Consider the following 14,973-nt stretch of genomic DNA (forward strand, 5'->3'; position numbering starts at 1 on the left):
TTAATCCTATCATTCCTTTAATTGAAATCCTTTAAAAGCCCTTAGTTTTCAGAATAAATATTCAAACACCTTGCTTAAAATAGCTTATTAAATGTCTGATTTAACAGTACCTTCTGTTAAACAAATCTCTTTTGGTCCAAGAATTCCACTCCTAGAAAGTCATCCCCCCAAACAAGCATGCGTCACTATGTCCAAGGACATGTGTAGCAGAATTACTGCAATATCAGAAATATAAGTAAAATCCAATGTGCGACAATACAGTCCAATTAAATATATTGTGGCATATTCATCGCAAGGTGCAGAAAAGAACATAAAGTAGAATCTTACTTTTGTAAAAAAATAGTCAATAACTATAGGTATTTTTGTGCACGTAGAATACATTTCTGGAAAGACATACATCAAACTGATAATGAAAGGTAGTTCTAGAAATGAGAATGAACTTCTTCAGGAGTCTCATGGTTTTGCTTTCATAGTTAGCACTTTGAATGTATCTGAAAATTATTTTGTACGTGATGTGAGAGATGGGGTACGATTTATTTCTAAGTGAACAGCCCGTTGTTGCATGACTTTTCCTGAAGGGCCTGTTCTTTCCACATAGATTTGAAAGGCTACTTTTATCCTATAAACCCCCATATAAACATGGTACTGATATAAGAGTCCATCCTTGTAATTGAATAATAATAAAAAATTAAAATTAAAATAAATAAATAAATAAAATAAAAGTGAAGATGAAAAGAGTCCATCCTGTTCCACTAATTTTAATCTATCCCAGTACCATCACCTATTCCACTATCAGACATAGTAACTAAGTATAGCATTAGAGTATATCTTGATATCAGAAAGATCAAATACCCCCATTACTCTTTTTCAACACATTTTTGGCTTTTTTCCATAAATATTTTTCTAGACAAACTTTAGAATCAGTTTGTTAAATTTCAAAAATATATTAAATTTATACATCAGTTTAGAAAAACTTGATTTTAATGAATTGATTCTCTCCATTGAGGAATGTGACATGTCTCTGTATTCTGGTCTTTTTTTTCCCCTGGTCTTCAGTAATAAAATGTTTTCGTTTAGAGCTAAGTTTACTCTAGGTATTTTAGTTTTTACTATTACTGTGGATAAGATATGCTTTTTGATTACATTTTAAGACTGATATAGCACACTTCTGGCCAAGATGGAGACTTGCTTTGCTTCCTCGCACAATCATAAGAAGGATAACAACCAATCTCAAAACAAAAAACAACCAGAAGTGCTAGAAAATTGAACTGTATGGGAGTCTGACAACCAATGATTTAAAAGAAACATTCATCCAGACGGGTAGGGGGGCAGAGAGGATGCGACGTGGCACGGCAAGGCAGTGGCTGACAGTGGCTGCAAGACAGGTACGGAGGCAGCTGTGGAATGGGCAGTCCCACATTAATGTGCAGATAAAAACCAGGAGGGACACCTGGGGAAGTGAGTGATCCCAATCCCAGGCCAGACTGCGTAGCCTAGGGTTCCAGCTACAGGAGAATAAAGCCTCATAACCTCTGGCTGTAAACCAGTGGGGGTTGGCACAGCAGAAGAAACTGCTGGTCTCTCAGGAGACTCCATTTAAAGGACCCACAGGGTCCTAGAACAATCGCAAACCCACCCACTCTGGGAATCAGCACCAGGCCAACAACTAGAAGGACGCCAGATGCTTATGAGAAGTGGGGGAAGTGACTGGAAATGGGGAAAGAGCCAAGCAAGTGGCACTGTTTCCTCTCTGACCTGTCCCCCACATACAGCACCACAAAGTGGTGAATACCTAAGAGCCCTGGTGAATACCTAAGGCTCTGGCCCTTATAACATTAACAGGTGTGCCAAGCATGGAAATCAAAGCAGCTCTACCTAATACACAGAAACACAGGGAGTCAGCCAAAATGAAGAGACAGGGAGATAAGGCCCAAATGAAGGAATGGATCAAAACTCCAGAAAAAGAACTAGGCAATACGGAGACAGCCAACCTATCAGATGCAGAGCTCAAGGCACTGGTGATCAAGATGCTCAGAGAAATGATTGAGCAGCCACAAAATAAAGGAAGAAGTGAAGACTATACAAAGTAAAATAAAGAAAAATGTACAGGGAACCAACAGTGATGGGAAGGAAGCCAGGATTCAAATCAACGATTTGGAATGAAAGGAAGAAATAAACAGTAAAACCAGAAAGGAAAGAAGAAAGAAGAATTCAAAAAAAATGAGGAGAGGCTTGGGAACCTCCGGGACAACTTTAAACATTCCAACATCCAAATCATAGGGGTGCCAGAAAGAGAAAAGGAAGAGCAAGAAATCAAAAACTTACTTGAAATAATAACGAAAGAAAACTTCCCTAATTTGGTGAAGGAAATAAACATACAAGTTCAGGCAGTTCAGAGAGTCCCAAACAAGTTGGACCCAAAGAGGGCACACCAAGACAGATCATAATTAAAATGCCAAAGGTTAAAGATAAAGGGAGAATCTTAAAAGCAGCAAGAGAAAAGAAAAAAGTTACCTACAAAGGAGTTCCCATAAGACTATCAGCTGATTTTTTAAAAGAAACTTTGCAGGCAAGAAGGGACTGGCAAGAAGTATTCAAAGAGATGAAAATCAAGGACCTACATCCAGGATTACTCTATCCAGCTATCATTTAAAACTGAAGGGCAGATAAAGTGCTTCTCAGACAAGGTCAAGTTAAAGAAGTTCATCACCTCCAAGCCCTTGTTGTATGAAGTGTTGAAGGGGCATATTTAAGAAAAAGAAGATCGAAACTATGAATCACAAAGTGACAACAAACTCACAACAGTCAACAACAGAATCTAAAAAAAGAGAAAGAAAAAAATACTGGGCAAGTGACTAGAACAGAAGCAGAATCATAGAGATGAAGATCACATGGAGGGTTGTCTGCGGGTAGGGGTAGGGAGGAGAACAGGGGAAAAGGTACAAGGAGTAAAAAGCATAGTTGGTGGGTACAGAATAGACAGGGGTTGTTGGGAATAGTATGGGAAGTGGAAAAGCAAAAGAACTCATACGTATGACCCACGGACATGAACTAAGGGAGGGGAATGCTGGCAGGAAAGGGGGTACCGGGCAGAGGGGGACAAAGGGGCAAAAATTGAGACAACTGTAATGACATAATCAATAAAATACACTTAATAAAAAAAAGACTGATATAACTAACAGTTAAGAAAGCTAGTGATTTTTTTCATACTTAATCTGGCCACCTTACAGAAGTTGAGTATGGAAATGTCATTTGGCCTACTCGTCCGACTTGTTTAGGGTCCTGCATACCAACAAGTGTCACGTGATGAAATTGCATAGCTGACAAGTGCAATGAAACAATAAAAACATGCTATTCTTAATTCACACCACATTTGCTCCTAAATGAAGACTGCTGTGAGCACTCAAATCACAACCAGGATATTCCCCCCAAGCCAGAAAAGCAATGGTTTGGTGGCATCGGGAGCGATCACCTTATCAGCCAATCACACTCCGTAAAGAGAACACCAAAATGTTACCAAGTTCCAAAGTATGAAATAAAGCAATTCTGATCAATGTCAGAAATATACATTACCTCTTCAGGAACTCCAATTCTTTTAGCTGGGATTGTCTGAATGTACCTTCTAACTACTTCTGTTGTCAAATGACTATAGTTGTCAAAAGCAGTCTGGGAAAAAATGATTCCCTGTGTTTAGATATAAAACAAGAACAACATAAAGTATGTCAGATTAAATTTTAATTGTAAAGACATCAAGCCAGTCTACCAACCAATACCAAAAATTAAGTGGTTTAAATCTAATAGAAAAGTTGACATTTCTAACATTACATTTTCTCAATATTGTCAAAGAAATACAGTCAACCACTACTATACGTGGATTATCTGAATGCTCCTTTCTTAAAAACCAGTCAAGGCTTAATTTAACCTTAGCAATTGAATCAAAGAACACTTACAAATCAAAGAATACTTCTGATCTATTTTCAAAAGCCAACCTTTTATAGTATACTGGCATAGTGACAAATACCACTATCAACAACATAAATGGAATCAGAAGAGTACAGTTTGTTCACGCAGAACATTTACCTACAGGGGCAACACAGTTGAGCCTTACTCCACTTCTGGCCCATTCCAAAGCTAAGGTTTTGGTGAGGCTGCAAACACCTTCCCTGGCGGCTCCACTGTGCCTTTAAAAGACAAAATATAAACATTATAATTAGCTTTAGTTGAACATTTCTCTCATTAACTATACTGACAGGTGTGTCAATGACCTGTCAGAGCCCCATAAGGACATCCTTGTCTTGAGGATCTGTGTTTTTGAGCCTCTGTCTGAACAGTGAGAAAGAATTGAATCCTCCCGTATTAAAGCCAAACCACAAGAATTAGTCTTCTGTAGTTGATGAAACCCCTGGGGAGGGGGTTTATGACAGCAGAGTTCCTTTTGGAGGATCTCTCTTCTGGCAGATAAGGGAAATTCAGAGAACGTCTCTCCCTGCATTTGCTGTTTTTCAAGTGCCAATGGCTCAAAACAATATGTCAAAGTAGCACTTTGGGGTGGAATGTCCTGAACTCCTATAGTCATACTCTGGGGTGGCATTCTCTGCTAGCCTTCAACTCTCTCTTGCTCATGATGTGCAAACTGGTTCAGGTGCTCAAATTCAGAGAGTAACTTCTGTCTCTGCTTTTCTACCTGTCTTTCAGTTCTGGTGGTTCCCTCTCTTGGAAGGCAACTAGTTTGTTTCTGAATGTGTGACGCTTCTTCAGGGGCTCCATGTAACTGCTGAGCCTTTTCTTGAGAGGCAGGACCTCATGTGGTAGCCCTGGGGTTCAAGGGTCTCAGTGGGCAAACACCTTAGGCCCTCCTCACAGAAAAGGGCTTTGTTTGTTGCTGGGTCCCATACATTTCAAATTTTTGTGTTCCCATTTTCATTTGTTTCAAGGTACCTTTGATTTCTCCTTGATCTAACTGCTAACACATTCCTTATTTAGTAACATGTTATTTAGCCTTTATGACTTTGTGTTTTCAGTTTTTCCCTGAGGTTGATTTCTGGTTTCATACCACTATGGTCAGAGAAGATGCTTGATATGATTTCTGTCTTCTTAAGTTTATTAAGACTTGTTTTGTGTCCTAACACTTGGCCTATCCTAGAAAATGTTCCCTGTGCAGTTGAAAAAAATGTATATTCTGCTGCTTTGGGATGAAATGTTCTGAAGATATCAATTAAATCCATCTGTTCTAGTGTGTCATTTCAGGTCACTGTTTCCTTGTTGATTGTCTGTCTGAAAGATTTATCCATTGCCGTCAATGGAGTGTTAAAATCCCCTACTACAACTATATTACTGTCAACCTCTCCCTTTAAGCACATCAAGATTTGCTTTACATATTTAGGTGCTTTTATGTTAGGTGCGTATGTTTCCCAAAGTTATAGTCTCTTGTTGGATTGCTCCTTTTATCATTATGTATTGTCCTTCTTTATCTCTTACTGTAGCCTTACTGCGAACCAGTTATCTGCTGTAATTCTAGGTCTTGATGAGTGAATGGGTTCTGCAAGTGTCTGGATTACATCTGCTGTGTTATTACTAATCAAGTTAGGACCTTTGAGGTGCTTACTGGCATATATTTCAAGATTTCCATTGTGAAAGACTTCTAAATTGACATAGAAAAAAATTTATACCATATTTACTGGGCTTGGATGGAATTATTTTCTAAACACACACTTGCCTCTAAAGCTAGGTAACATTTCATCTATTGTTACATTCTATCCCATAGAATAACATACTTTACAATTTTCTACAAATGCGGAAAAAATGACTCTCACAGCTGCTAATTTGTTCACTTTCAGGCATTCTAAGCAGGTAATTTTGTCATCAAACCAGTTACAATTATTAATAAATCTAAATCTCCATAAAGATAACTTAGGCCTAAAAAGTTCAATCCCAGTACCATCTGTAGCCCCAAAATACTGCAAATTTAGCCAATTATTGCTATATAAACCAGCTAGATGTAAGAGACTTAAAAACGCTTTCAGTTCGGTTTTGTATAATTCATTTAGCATCACTTTCTCATGAAAACCAGATCAACATAGAGTCAATGTATTTATTTGTATATAGTAAGATTAGATCTAAAATATCATTTGTGATAAAACAGTTCCAAGCTTCAAGTTCTGTCCTGGCATGTTTTGCATTTGGCTGAACGAACAGAAGTTGACACAAAATATTCTGCAGCTGTTCACTAATTTGTCTTCTTATTGGATTTTTCCTCCATTTTGATTCTTTATCCTTTCCCAACAATTTCATGTCTAATTCATCTTCATTTTCTTCACTAGAAATATCTTGCTTGGTATCCAAATATTCTGAATGAACTCCACGTAATCTTCATCTTCTAAATCACTTTCATTTTCACATTCAACTCTATTATCCTCATCATTGCACTCGAGTAGCATTTGCTAAAGTTCTTCAATAGCTCTTGGATTATTGAATCCGTAGATTTTACCACCCATTTTCAATGGTATATTAAAAAAACCACAACACTAACTACGAAGTTTGTGGAAACAAACAAACCAATTACACCAACGTTGATTTCAGAGTTTGTGGTATCTTTCAGATAAAATTTATTGTTGAATATCACACACCCTTATGAAACACATGTAATAACCAAAGTGACGGCTTAACATTAGTCACATACAAATGTGCATTAAGTCATGACATTGAACCTATGTACCTGATATATGTAACGATATTTGAAAAAAGAGTTTGCCTCTCTCAGATCAGCCATGACTTCCCCAGGTTTATTTCTTGTGATGCTGATTTGGTAGCAACAAACTCTTTTAGCTTTTTTCTTGTCTGAGAAGCTCTTTATTTCCCCTTCAGTTTTAAATGATAGCCTCACTGGGTAAAGTGTTCTTGGTTGTAATATTTTATCATCACTTTGAGCATTTCATGGCAATTCCTGTTGGCCTGAAATGTTTCTGTTGAGAGATCATATGGCACTTTTGTAGGTAACTAACTGCTTCTCTCCGGCTGTTTTTAAGATTCGTTCTTTTCTTCTAACCTTTCCCATTTTAATTATAATGTGTCTTGGTGTGGGCCTCTTAGGGTTCACCTTGTTTGGGAATCTCTGTGTTCCTGGACTGATGCGTCTTTTATCTTCACCCAGATAGGGAAGTTTTCAGTAATTATTCTTCGAATAGGTTCTTGATCCCTTGCTCTCTCTCTTCTCCTCCTGGTATCCCTACGATGTGGATGTCATTATGCTTCATGCTGTCCTCATGTTCCCTTAAATTATCTTCATTCTTTCTAATTCTTTTTTTTTTTTTTTTTTTTTGCTGCTGTGATTGGGTGTTTATTCCTACCTCTTCTTCCAAATCGCTGATTTGATCCTCTGCTTCATATAACCTCTTTTTATTCTTTCCAGTGTATTCTTGATGTAATAAGATATGGTATTCTTCATTTCCGACTGGTACTTTTTCATGGTTTCTATGCCCTTTTTCATACTGTTGTAGTTCTGGCTAATTTCCTTGAGCAACCTTACAATCATTACTTAGGTTGCTTGCCTTCATTTAATTTAGCTCTTTTTCAGGAGATTCCTCCTTTTCTTTCATTTGGTGCTTGTTTCTTCGCATCCCCATTTTGGCTGTTTTTTCTATTTGTCTCTATGTATTACATAGATCTTCTTGAACTCCCAGTCTTCCTGGGGTGGCCTTATACAGTAAGTGTCCTGTGGGACATAGTGGTGAAATCTCCTTGATCTCCTGAGCTGGGGGCTCTAGGAATGTCCCCTGTGTGGGTTATGTGGGCTTTCCTGTTGTAATTGAGTCTTGATTGCTATTGGCCTGTTCATGTGTGGGATTGACCTTCAGGGTGACTGTGAGGCTCAACCCCAATCACCCAACCATGATGTGTGAGCTGCTGTGCAGATGCTGGCAAAAAAAAAAAAAGAAAAAAAAGAAGAAGGAGAAGGAGGAGGAGAAGAAGAAGAAGAAGAAGAAGAAGGGAGAGAAAAAGAAACTAAAAAAATCATTAAATAAAATTTAAAGTTAAAAAATTTTGAAAATATATAAAAATAAGTAAATAGATTAAGAAATGAAAAAATAACACAGAAAAAGAAAAGAGAAAAGTACAAGGAGAAAATAATGAAATAGAACAGAAAAGAAAAAAGCAGGATTTGTCTCAGCAGGATTTAGTGGCTAATTAGTTTTCCTTTTGGATATGCCGTGCAGGGCGAAAGGAGTAAGTCTGGCTCCCTCACCCAGATGTCTGGGCAACTAAGGGAAGCAGTCCCCCATAACCTGGAGCATGGGCCTGATAAGTAGTGTTCCCGTAGCCTTGAGACAGGGTCCAATAAACTGTTCCCATAGCCTTGAGTGGGCCCGCATGCGTAGAATGAAGCTCTGTTGTATAATAACTTGGCACCCTGCTGGCTTTGTGCACATGTAGTACATGAGGGAGTTGGGACTTCCTGCCATGCAACATGCAGGGACATGCTGTGTAACATGCAGCTTGTGGCATGCGTGGATTGCCCCATCCCGGAATAAAGGCATATTAAGCATCCCAACAGCTCCACGCATTTTCTTGGTTGGCTTTTACCAGCACTTGGCAAGGGGGCAGGCCGGCAAATGTCCTAAGGCACCAGGGGATCTACCTCCATCTGCCTCTGCTGGTTGGCTGCCTACTAGGCTGAGTCACTGGAGGGGGGAGGTGCCATTCAGACATTGGGAAAGGTGGTGGGTGTGATCCCATGCGCCAGAGCCACACAACTGAGTCTGTCCCAGATTCTGCCCTAACCTCAGAAGGGCAGAGCCCCTACTAGTCACGTGAGTGAGGCCTACAGAGCCCAGAGGTTGGTCTACTAGACGCTTGGAGGGTGTTTCTATTGGACCTCCCATGAAGGCACATGCCAGTCAGGTTCATGGGAAAGTTGGGGCTCCCTGAAATCTGCCCAGACTTCTACCCTCTGGCCTATACTGCTGACTCCTCAGCCAGGCTTAAGATCCACCTAGTGGGGAGAGAGGGGTTCCAGAGGGTGGGATAATTACTTTACTCTGGGCTGATGCTGCTGGGAGGAGATTGCCCCTCCCAGGGAAAATGGCTATGGGGTATCTGAGTATGACTCAGCACCTGGATCCCCATGGCTGCCCCCCAGAGCCACGATCCCTAAACTCTCCTCAAGCAATTCTAGTCTGTACCACCTTCCCTTGGCCAGCGCCCAGGGTGAGTGACTGCAAACAAAATTTTGTGCATTTGCCCTTTAAGAGTATGCCTGTGACTTCAGTAGACTTCACATCTCCTTGGAAACAGAAATCCTGCTGCTTTTTACAGTGGGCTGCTTATGTGCATGCCTGTTCCTGGCTCTGGTGCTCTGGGCTGAAGAGCCTGGCTTGGGGTTTCAGTCTCCACTTCTCAGAGGCAACCACCCAGCTGAGTAATCCCTCCAGCACCACAGCCCCTGCCTGCCCGTGGGAGTGGGGCCAGCCCTTTTCACACCACTGCCCTTCCTATCTGTCTCATGGCTTCTTCTACAAATCCTTGGTCATACGACTCCTCTTCAGCAAGTCTTTAGTTGGTTTTTGAGGGTGATAGGCACCCAATTTAGTTTTATTTCCAGTTTGGTCCTTGGAGGAGGTGCATTCGAGATCCACCTACTCCACCACCACCTTGAAACTCATCAGAACTATATTTTTAAAGTTCAAATAAGCAAAACGCTAAGTATTGAGATCACAGGTCATTAAAGGATTAATAACCTTGGTGTATATGAGGTAACCACTTAAAATTCAAATACTGTAACCAATCAGTATGAAGAATAAACAGTCACTGCTTTCTCACTGTATAAGCTGCTTTATAACAATATATCTCTGAGCCTCATGCCACGTTTTGGCTGGAGTGCTCCCAGTGTGCAAAGTCTTTTTGGTGTACGTAAATTTTTAGTAACTCCTATTTCGGTGATTTATTGATTTACTTTGGCTATTTCTGAACCTTTGACATACAAGAAAAAAATATATAAAAATGCTTACGCAGCTCCTGGAAATCCATTTTTACTAAGCATAGTGATATTGACGATAGATCCTCCATGATCTCTCATCCAAGAGTTGTAAACTGCAGGGAACAGACAAACGACAATCATATTAAACAGTCTCCTCACTTTTCTCTGATCCCCCGTTCCAGCATGCTGCTTCTGTGATACATTTTAAATTTAAATTTACAGTTTTTAATAAAAGGCCTGGCTTAGGTACAATTTATATATTATAAAATTCATCTCCCTTGTATACAATTTAATAATTTAAAAATATATAGAATTGTGCAACCATCAACAAAATCCAGTTTTAAAACATTTCCATCACCCCAAAAAAGTTACTTTGTGCCCTTCTGAGTCAAACCCATCCCCTGGCTAATACGCACGCTACACTAGCACATACTGGGGAGGCCTGGCCTGAACCCCTTCACTGACTTAGTTAATCTCCTGGTTTTTTTCTAGGTCTTTACACAAGAGCAGCCAAGCCTGTGTCACAACTGATACAGAGCTTTATATTGCTGGTTAGATAAAAATCAAGCCTCAGAATGTCACAGAGCTGTCCATCCCACAGGCTGCATGTGGCTCGGGATGGCTAACAATGTAGCCTGGCACAAAACCGTAAATTTACTTTAAACAGTGTGAGACTTTTTTTGTTTCATTAGTGTTGGTGTACTTAACGTGTGGCCCAAGACAACTCTTCTTCTTCCAGTGTGACCCAGAGACGCCAAGGGGTTGGACATCACTGGTATAAGAGCTCTGACATTGAGATACTAACAACACACAGACTACCCCATGTTAAAGATCCTTTGAGTCAGAATTATACTTGTTCTAGTTGTGCATCATAAAAATGTCTTGGAGCATTTATAAGAAAACCTCTGAGTTAACCCAACGTCAGGAATTTAATATCACTGCCAATGCAACATAACCTTTTTTTTTCCAATTACACTTTACATTCAATATGACTTTGTATCAGTCTCAGGTCTACAGCACAGTAGGTAGGCAATCACATACCTTACGTAGAGTTTCCCCTGTATGTCAAGTACTCACCTGACACCATACATACTTATTACGATATGATTGACTGTAGTCCCTATGATGGACTTTACATCCCATGACTATTTTGTAACAACCATTTTGTAATTCTTAATCCTTTGCCCTTTACACCCAGTGCCCCCCAACTTCCTTCCCCATCGGCCACCATCAGTCTGTTCTCTGTGTCTGTAAGTCTCTTTCAATTTTGTTCGATTATTTTATTCTTTAGGTTCCACATATAAGTACAATCATGTGCTATTTGTCTTTCTCTGACTGACTTACTACATTTAGCATAATACAGTCTAGGTCCATTCACGCTAATGCAAATGCAAGTTTTCATTTTTTTATGGTTGAGTAGTACCTCATTGTATATATGTACCAATGCTTTTTTAACCACTAGTCTATTAACGGGCACTTGGGCGGCTTCCATTGCTTGACTATTGTAAATAACGCTGCAAAGAATATAGGGGTGCATATATTCTTTCAAATTAGTGTTTTGGGTTTCTTTAGATAACTGCCCGGAAGCAGGATTCCTAGGTCACAAGGAAGTTCCATTTTTAATTTTCTGAGGCAACTCCATACTTTTTCCACAGTGGTGCACCAATCTCCATTCCCACCAACAGTGTACGAGGGTTCCCTTTTCTCCACGTCCTCGACAACACTTATTCATTGAGTTATGGATGATAGATGGCCATTATGACAAGTGGAAGGTGATATTTCATTGTGGCTTTAATTTGAATTTCTCTGATGATTAGTGACGTTAAGCATGTTTTCATATGTCTACTGGCCTCCGGTATGTCCTCTTTGAAGAAATGTCTGTTCAGGTCCCCTGACCATTTTTTAATTGAATTGTCTACTTTTTTGATGTTGAGTTGTTTGAGTTCTTTATAAATTTTGGATATTAAGCCCTTATCAAATGTATCATTGGTGAATATGTTCTTCCATTTAGTATGTTGTCTTTTTGTTTCATTGACGGTTTCCTTTGCTGTGCAAAAACTTTAGTTTCGTGTATTCCCATTTGTTTATTTTTCCTTTTGTTTCTGTTACCCAAGAGGATTTACTAGAAAAAAATATTGCTAAGAGAAATGTCTGACATTTTACTGCCTATGATTTCCTCTAGGATTTTTATGCTTTTGAGCCTTACATTTAAGTAGTCTAGTTTCACTTTTTTGCATGTACCTGTCCAATTTTCCCAACATCATTTATTGACTAGACTCTCTTTACCCTATTGGATGTTCTTGCATCCCTCTCCATATATTAAGTGACCATATAGGTATGGATTTATTTCTGGACTCTCTAAAATTGACCTATGTGTCTGTCTTTATGCCAGCAATACCCTGTTTTAATTACAACAGACTTGTAGTATAGTTTGACATCAGGTAGCATAAAACATACTTTATGAGAACATAAGAACAACTTTGTTCTCTTCTCAAAATTGGTGTGGATATTCAGGGTCTTCTGTGGTTCCATACAAATTCTGGATTATTTGTTCTAGTTCTGTGAAATATGCCATTGGTATTTTGATAGGAATTACATTAAATCTATAGATTGCTTTGGGTAGTATAAACATTTCAATGATTGAAACATAATCTGTAATCCAAAGACTACGTCATGCTAACTAGTTGTTGAAAGAATGTGGACTTTGGTATTCTTCCTAAAGACCTTACTGAATTAACAGGCCCTTATAACAGATTTAACAGATTTACCTCTTAAAAACAATGTGTTTTAGTTTTCTTGAATTTAATGAACAACCTTGTAGCAACATCTTTGCACAGATCCTTAATAATTTTCTCATAATAAATTCCTAAAAATAAAATTATAAGATCAAAGGATATCCATATTTTATTAACATTGCCAAATTACTATCCTGTGCTGTATGTGAGTAACTCAGGGCAGTAAATGTTGATGACACAGAGCTTTCTGAGCCCCTAACATTTTCTCTTTCAGGATTATCTATGATCTTTAAACAAAGACACACTGAATTTGGGGTTCCTGATCACACTTGCCTGCTTTGCACATGTAGAAGGTGCCCGACAGGTTGGTTTCAACCACAGCATGCCATCCCTTTGAAGTGATGTATTCAGCAGGACCCATGAACTGGCCTCCTCCGTTGTTTACCAAAAAATCAATCTTACCGTAAATATCCAAGGTAGATTTGACCAAATTATTTACCTAAAGAAAAACATTACAAGTAAATTGGTTAATAACCGTAATCTGCTACTTGGACTGATGGTTTGCTCCAGGAGAGCTTATAATCTCTCACTGTGGATGGTAACTCTGAACACTAGCATACCCACAGATTATAAAGCTAAATTTATAATTTTCCTTCCCTTCCTCTCCTTCTCATGAGGTGACATACTCAATAAATCATTAGGAGAAGAATCTCCTTCACAGGCTCTGCTTCTCACGAATTTCATCTCTGATCGCTAACATAGGAAAACCTGAACCACAGTCAGGTTTAGCAACCACTATTATAAATTAAAAATGAATAATGATATAGATATATTTCCATTACCTCCTCTTCATTTCGGATGTTGCATTTTATAGGAGTGATTTGAGACTGGTGGGTGGGAGGCAGGCTGGTCTTCAGCTCATCTGCAGTAGATTTTAATACATCAAACTTACGGGAGGCAATGACCACATTACAGCCTGAGGAGAACACAGCCAATGAATAAGTAAATATGTTTTCATTTGTTGTCCAAATTCCACAAAAAACATTTAGCAAATATTTAAAGTGATCCAGTAAAAAAGATGAATTAGGGCTTCTGTTTCTAGTCTAGATGGAATAACAGGAACTGAGTTTATTCTCTAGCCCCAAACCACTAAAAACCTGGACAAACTATATTAAAAACAAGCACTGGACATGAGGCAGCCTTGGATAGTAATCTCAGAGAGTAGACACAAGCACAGTGAGCTCTATGATTACTCCAGCCGCTGCCTGGAGAGAGTGATTGGCTGCAGCAAGGAGAAGGCACCTATCCAGAGCCCAGCAGTGTCCTGGGTAGAAGAGATGAAGCTAGAAGTCTGGGGTGGCCAAGAGGACTGGAGTACACAGGCATAGAGGGGAAAGAGGTACAGAGAGACAGAACTCCAGAAATCTACAGAGGGCTCCTCACATCTTTAGCTGCACATAGATCAGAGCATGTCAGTAAGGAAACTATGAGACTGGGGAACAAATGACCCAAAATGACAGAGGAAAGACACCCTGGCATTCACACAGCACTGGAAATAGTGTTCCCACCAGGAAAAGCCTTTCACGGGGTCATGGGGTAACTCAGAAGGCTATGGCCTCAGTAATGCAGCAAAATTAGTCCTAAAGACTATTCAAGTCAATGATTAACATTAAACCATCCTCTTTTTAGAGTGTCAAACTGTTTCCAAGTAAATTAACTGCATCACAGAACAAAGCATAGAAAGAACAAGTAACCTACAAGGCAATATTCAAAATGCATGGCATGCAACAAAAAACTACCAGGCATGCAAAGGAGCAAAAAATACAAGCCATAATGAGGAGAAAAGTCAACTATTAAAAACACACCCAGAAAGGACACTAGTGATATCATTAAATAAGACACTGATAAAGAGAAAACATTTAAAAGCCAGAGAAAAAGAACACATTAAGTACAGAACAAAAGACACAAAAAAGGCAGAATACTTTTTCTCTGAAACAATGCAAGCCAGAAGACAATGGACTGTCCCGAAAATGTTGCTGAATTACCCATCAAATTTGAGGTTCATGTAGCTGATGTGCTAGTAGGCAAAACTTTGAGACAGCAGTGCTTGGATATAGAGAGAGGTTTACTTGAATTGGCCAACACGAGGGGACAGAAGAGCAAGACCTCTCAAAAAGCAAAAGTAGGGAGTTTTTATGTGGCTAGGGAGCAGGGGAGGGGGAGTTTCAGGGAACTCAGAGATAAGTCCAAGTTTCTTTAGTCACA

The 14,973-nt window shown here is 39.2% G+C and overlaps 1 protein-coding gene across 2 annotated transcripts in view; it reads right to left on the reverse strand.

Moving 5' to 3' along the window:
• The window catches only part of PECR (peroxisomal trans-2-enoyl-CoA reductase), a 30,779-nt gene that overhangs the window by 6,855 nt on the left and 8,951 nt on the right, over nucleotides 1–14,973 (reverse strand). The window contains exons 2-6 of one of the 2 annotated variants that reach the window (XM_053919056.2): nucleotides 13,551–13,630; nucleotides 13,042–13,207; nucleotides 10,005–10,086; nucleotides 4,085–4,181; nucleotides 3,574–3,684 (exon numbers count right to left, since the gene is read on the reverse strand). In XM_053919056.2, the coding sequence (XP_053775031.1) occupies nucleotides 3,574–3,684; nucleotides 4,085–4,181; nucleotides 10,005–10,086; nucleotides 13,042–13,207; nucleotides 13,551–13,630 (536 nt within the window). Of the gene's footprint in view, nucleotides 1–3,573; nucleotides 3,685–4,084; nucleotides 4,182–10,004; nucleotides 10,087–13,041; nucleotides 13,208–13,550; nucleotides 13,685–14,973 lie in introns of both variants that reach the window. The other variant, XM_024563900.4, reaches the window with a different exon arrangement.

The sequence above is a fragment of the Desmodus rotundus genome, chromosome 2, assembly GCF_022682495.2.
Source record: "Desmodus rotundus isolate HL8 chromosome 2, HLdesRot8A.1, whole genome shotgun sequence".
NCBI classification, from domain to species: Eukaryota; Metazoa; Chordata; class Mammalia; order Chiroptera; family Phyllostomidae; genus Desmodus; species Desmodus rotundus.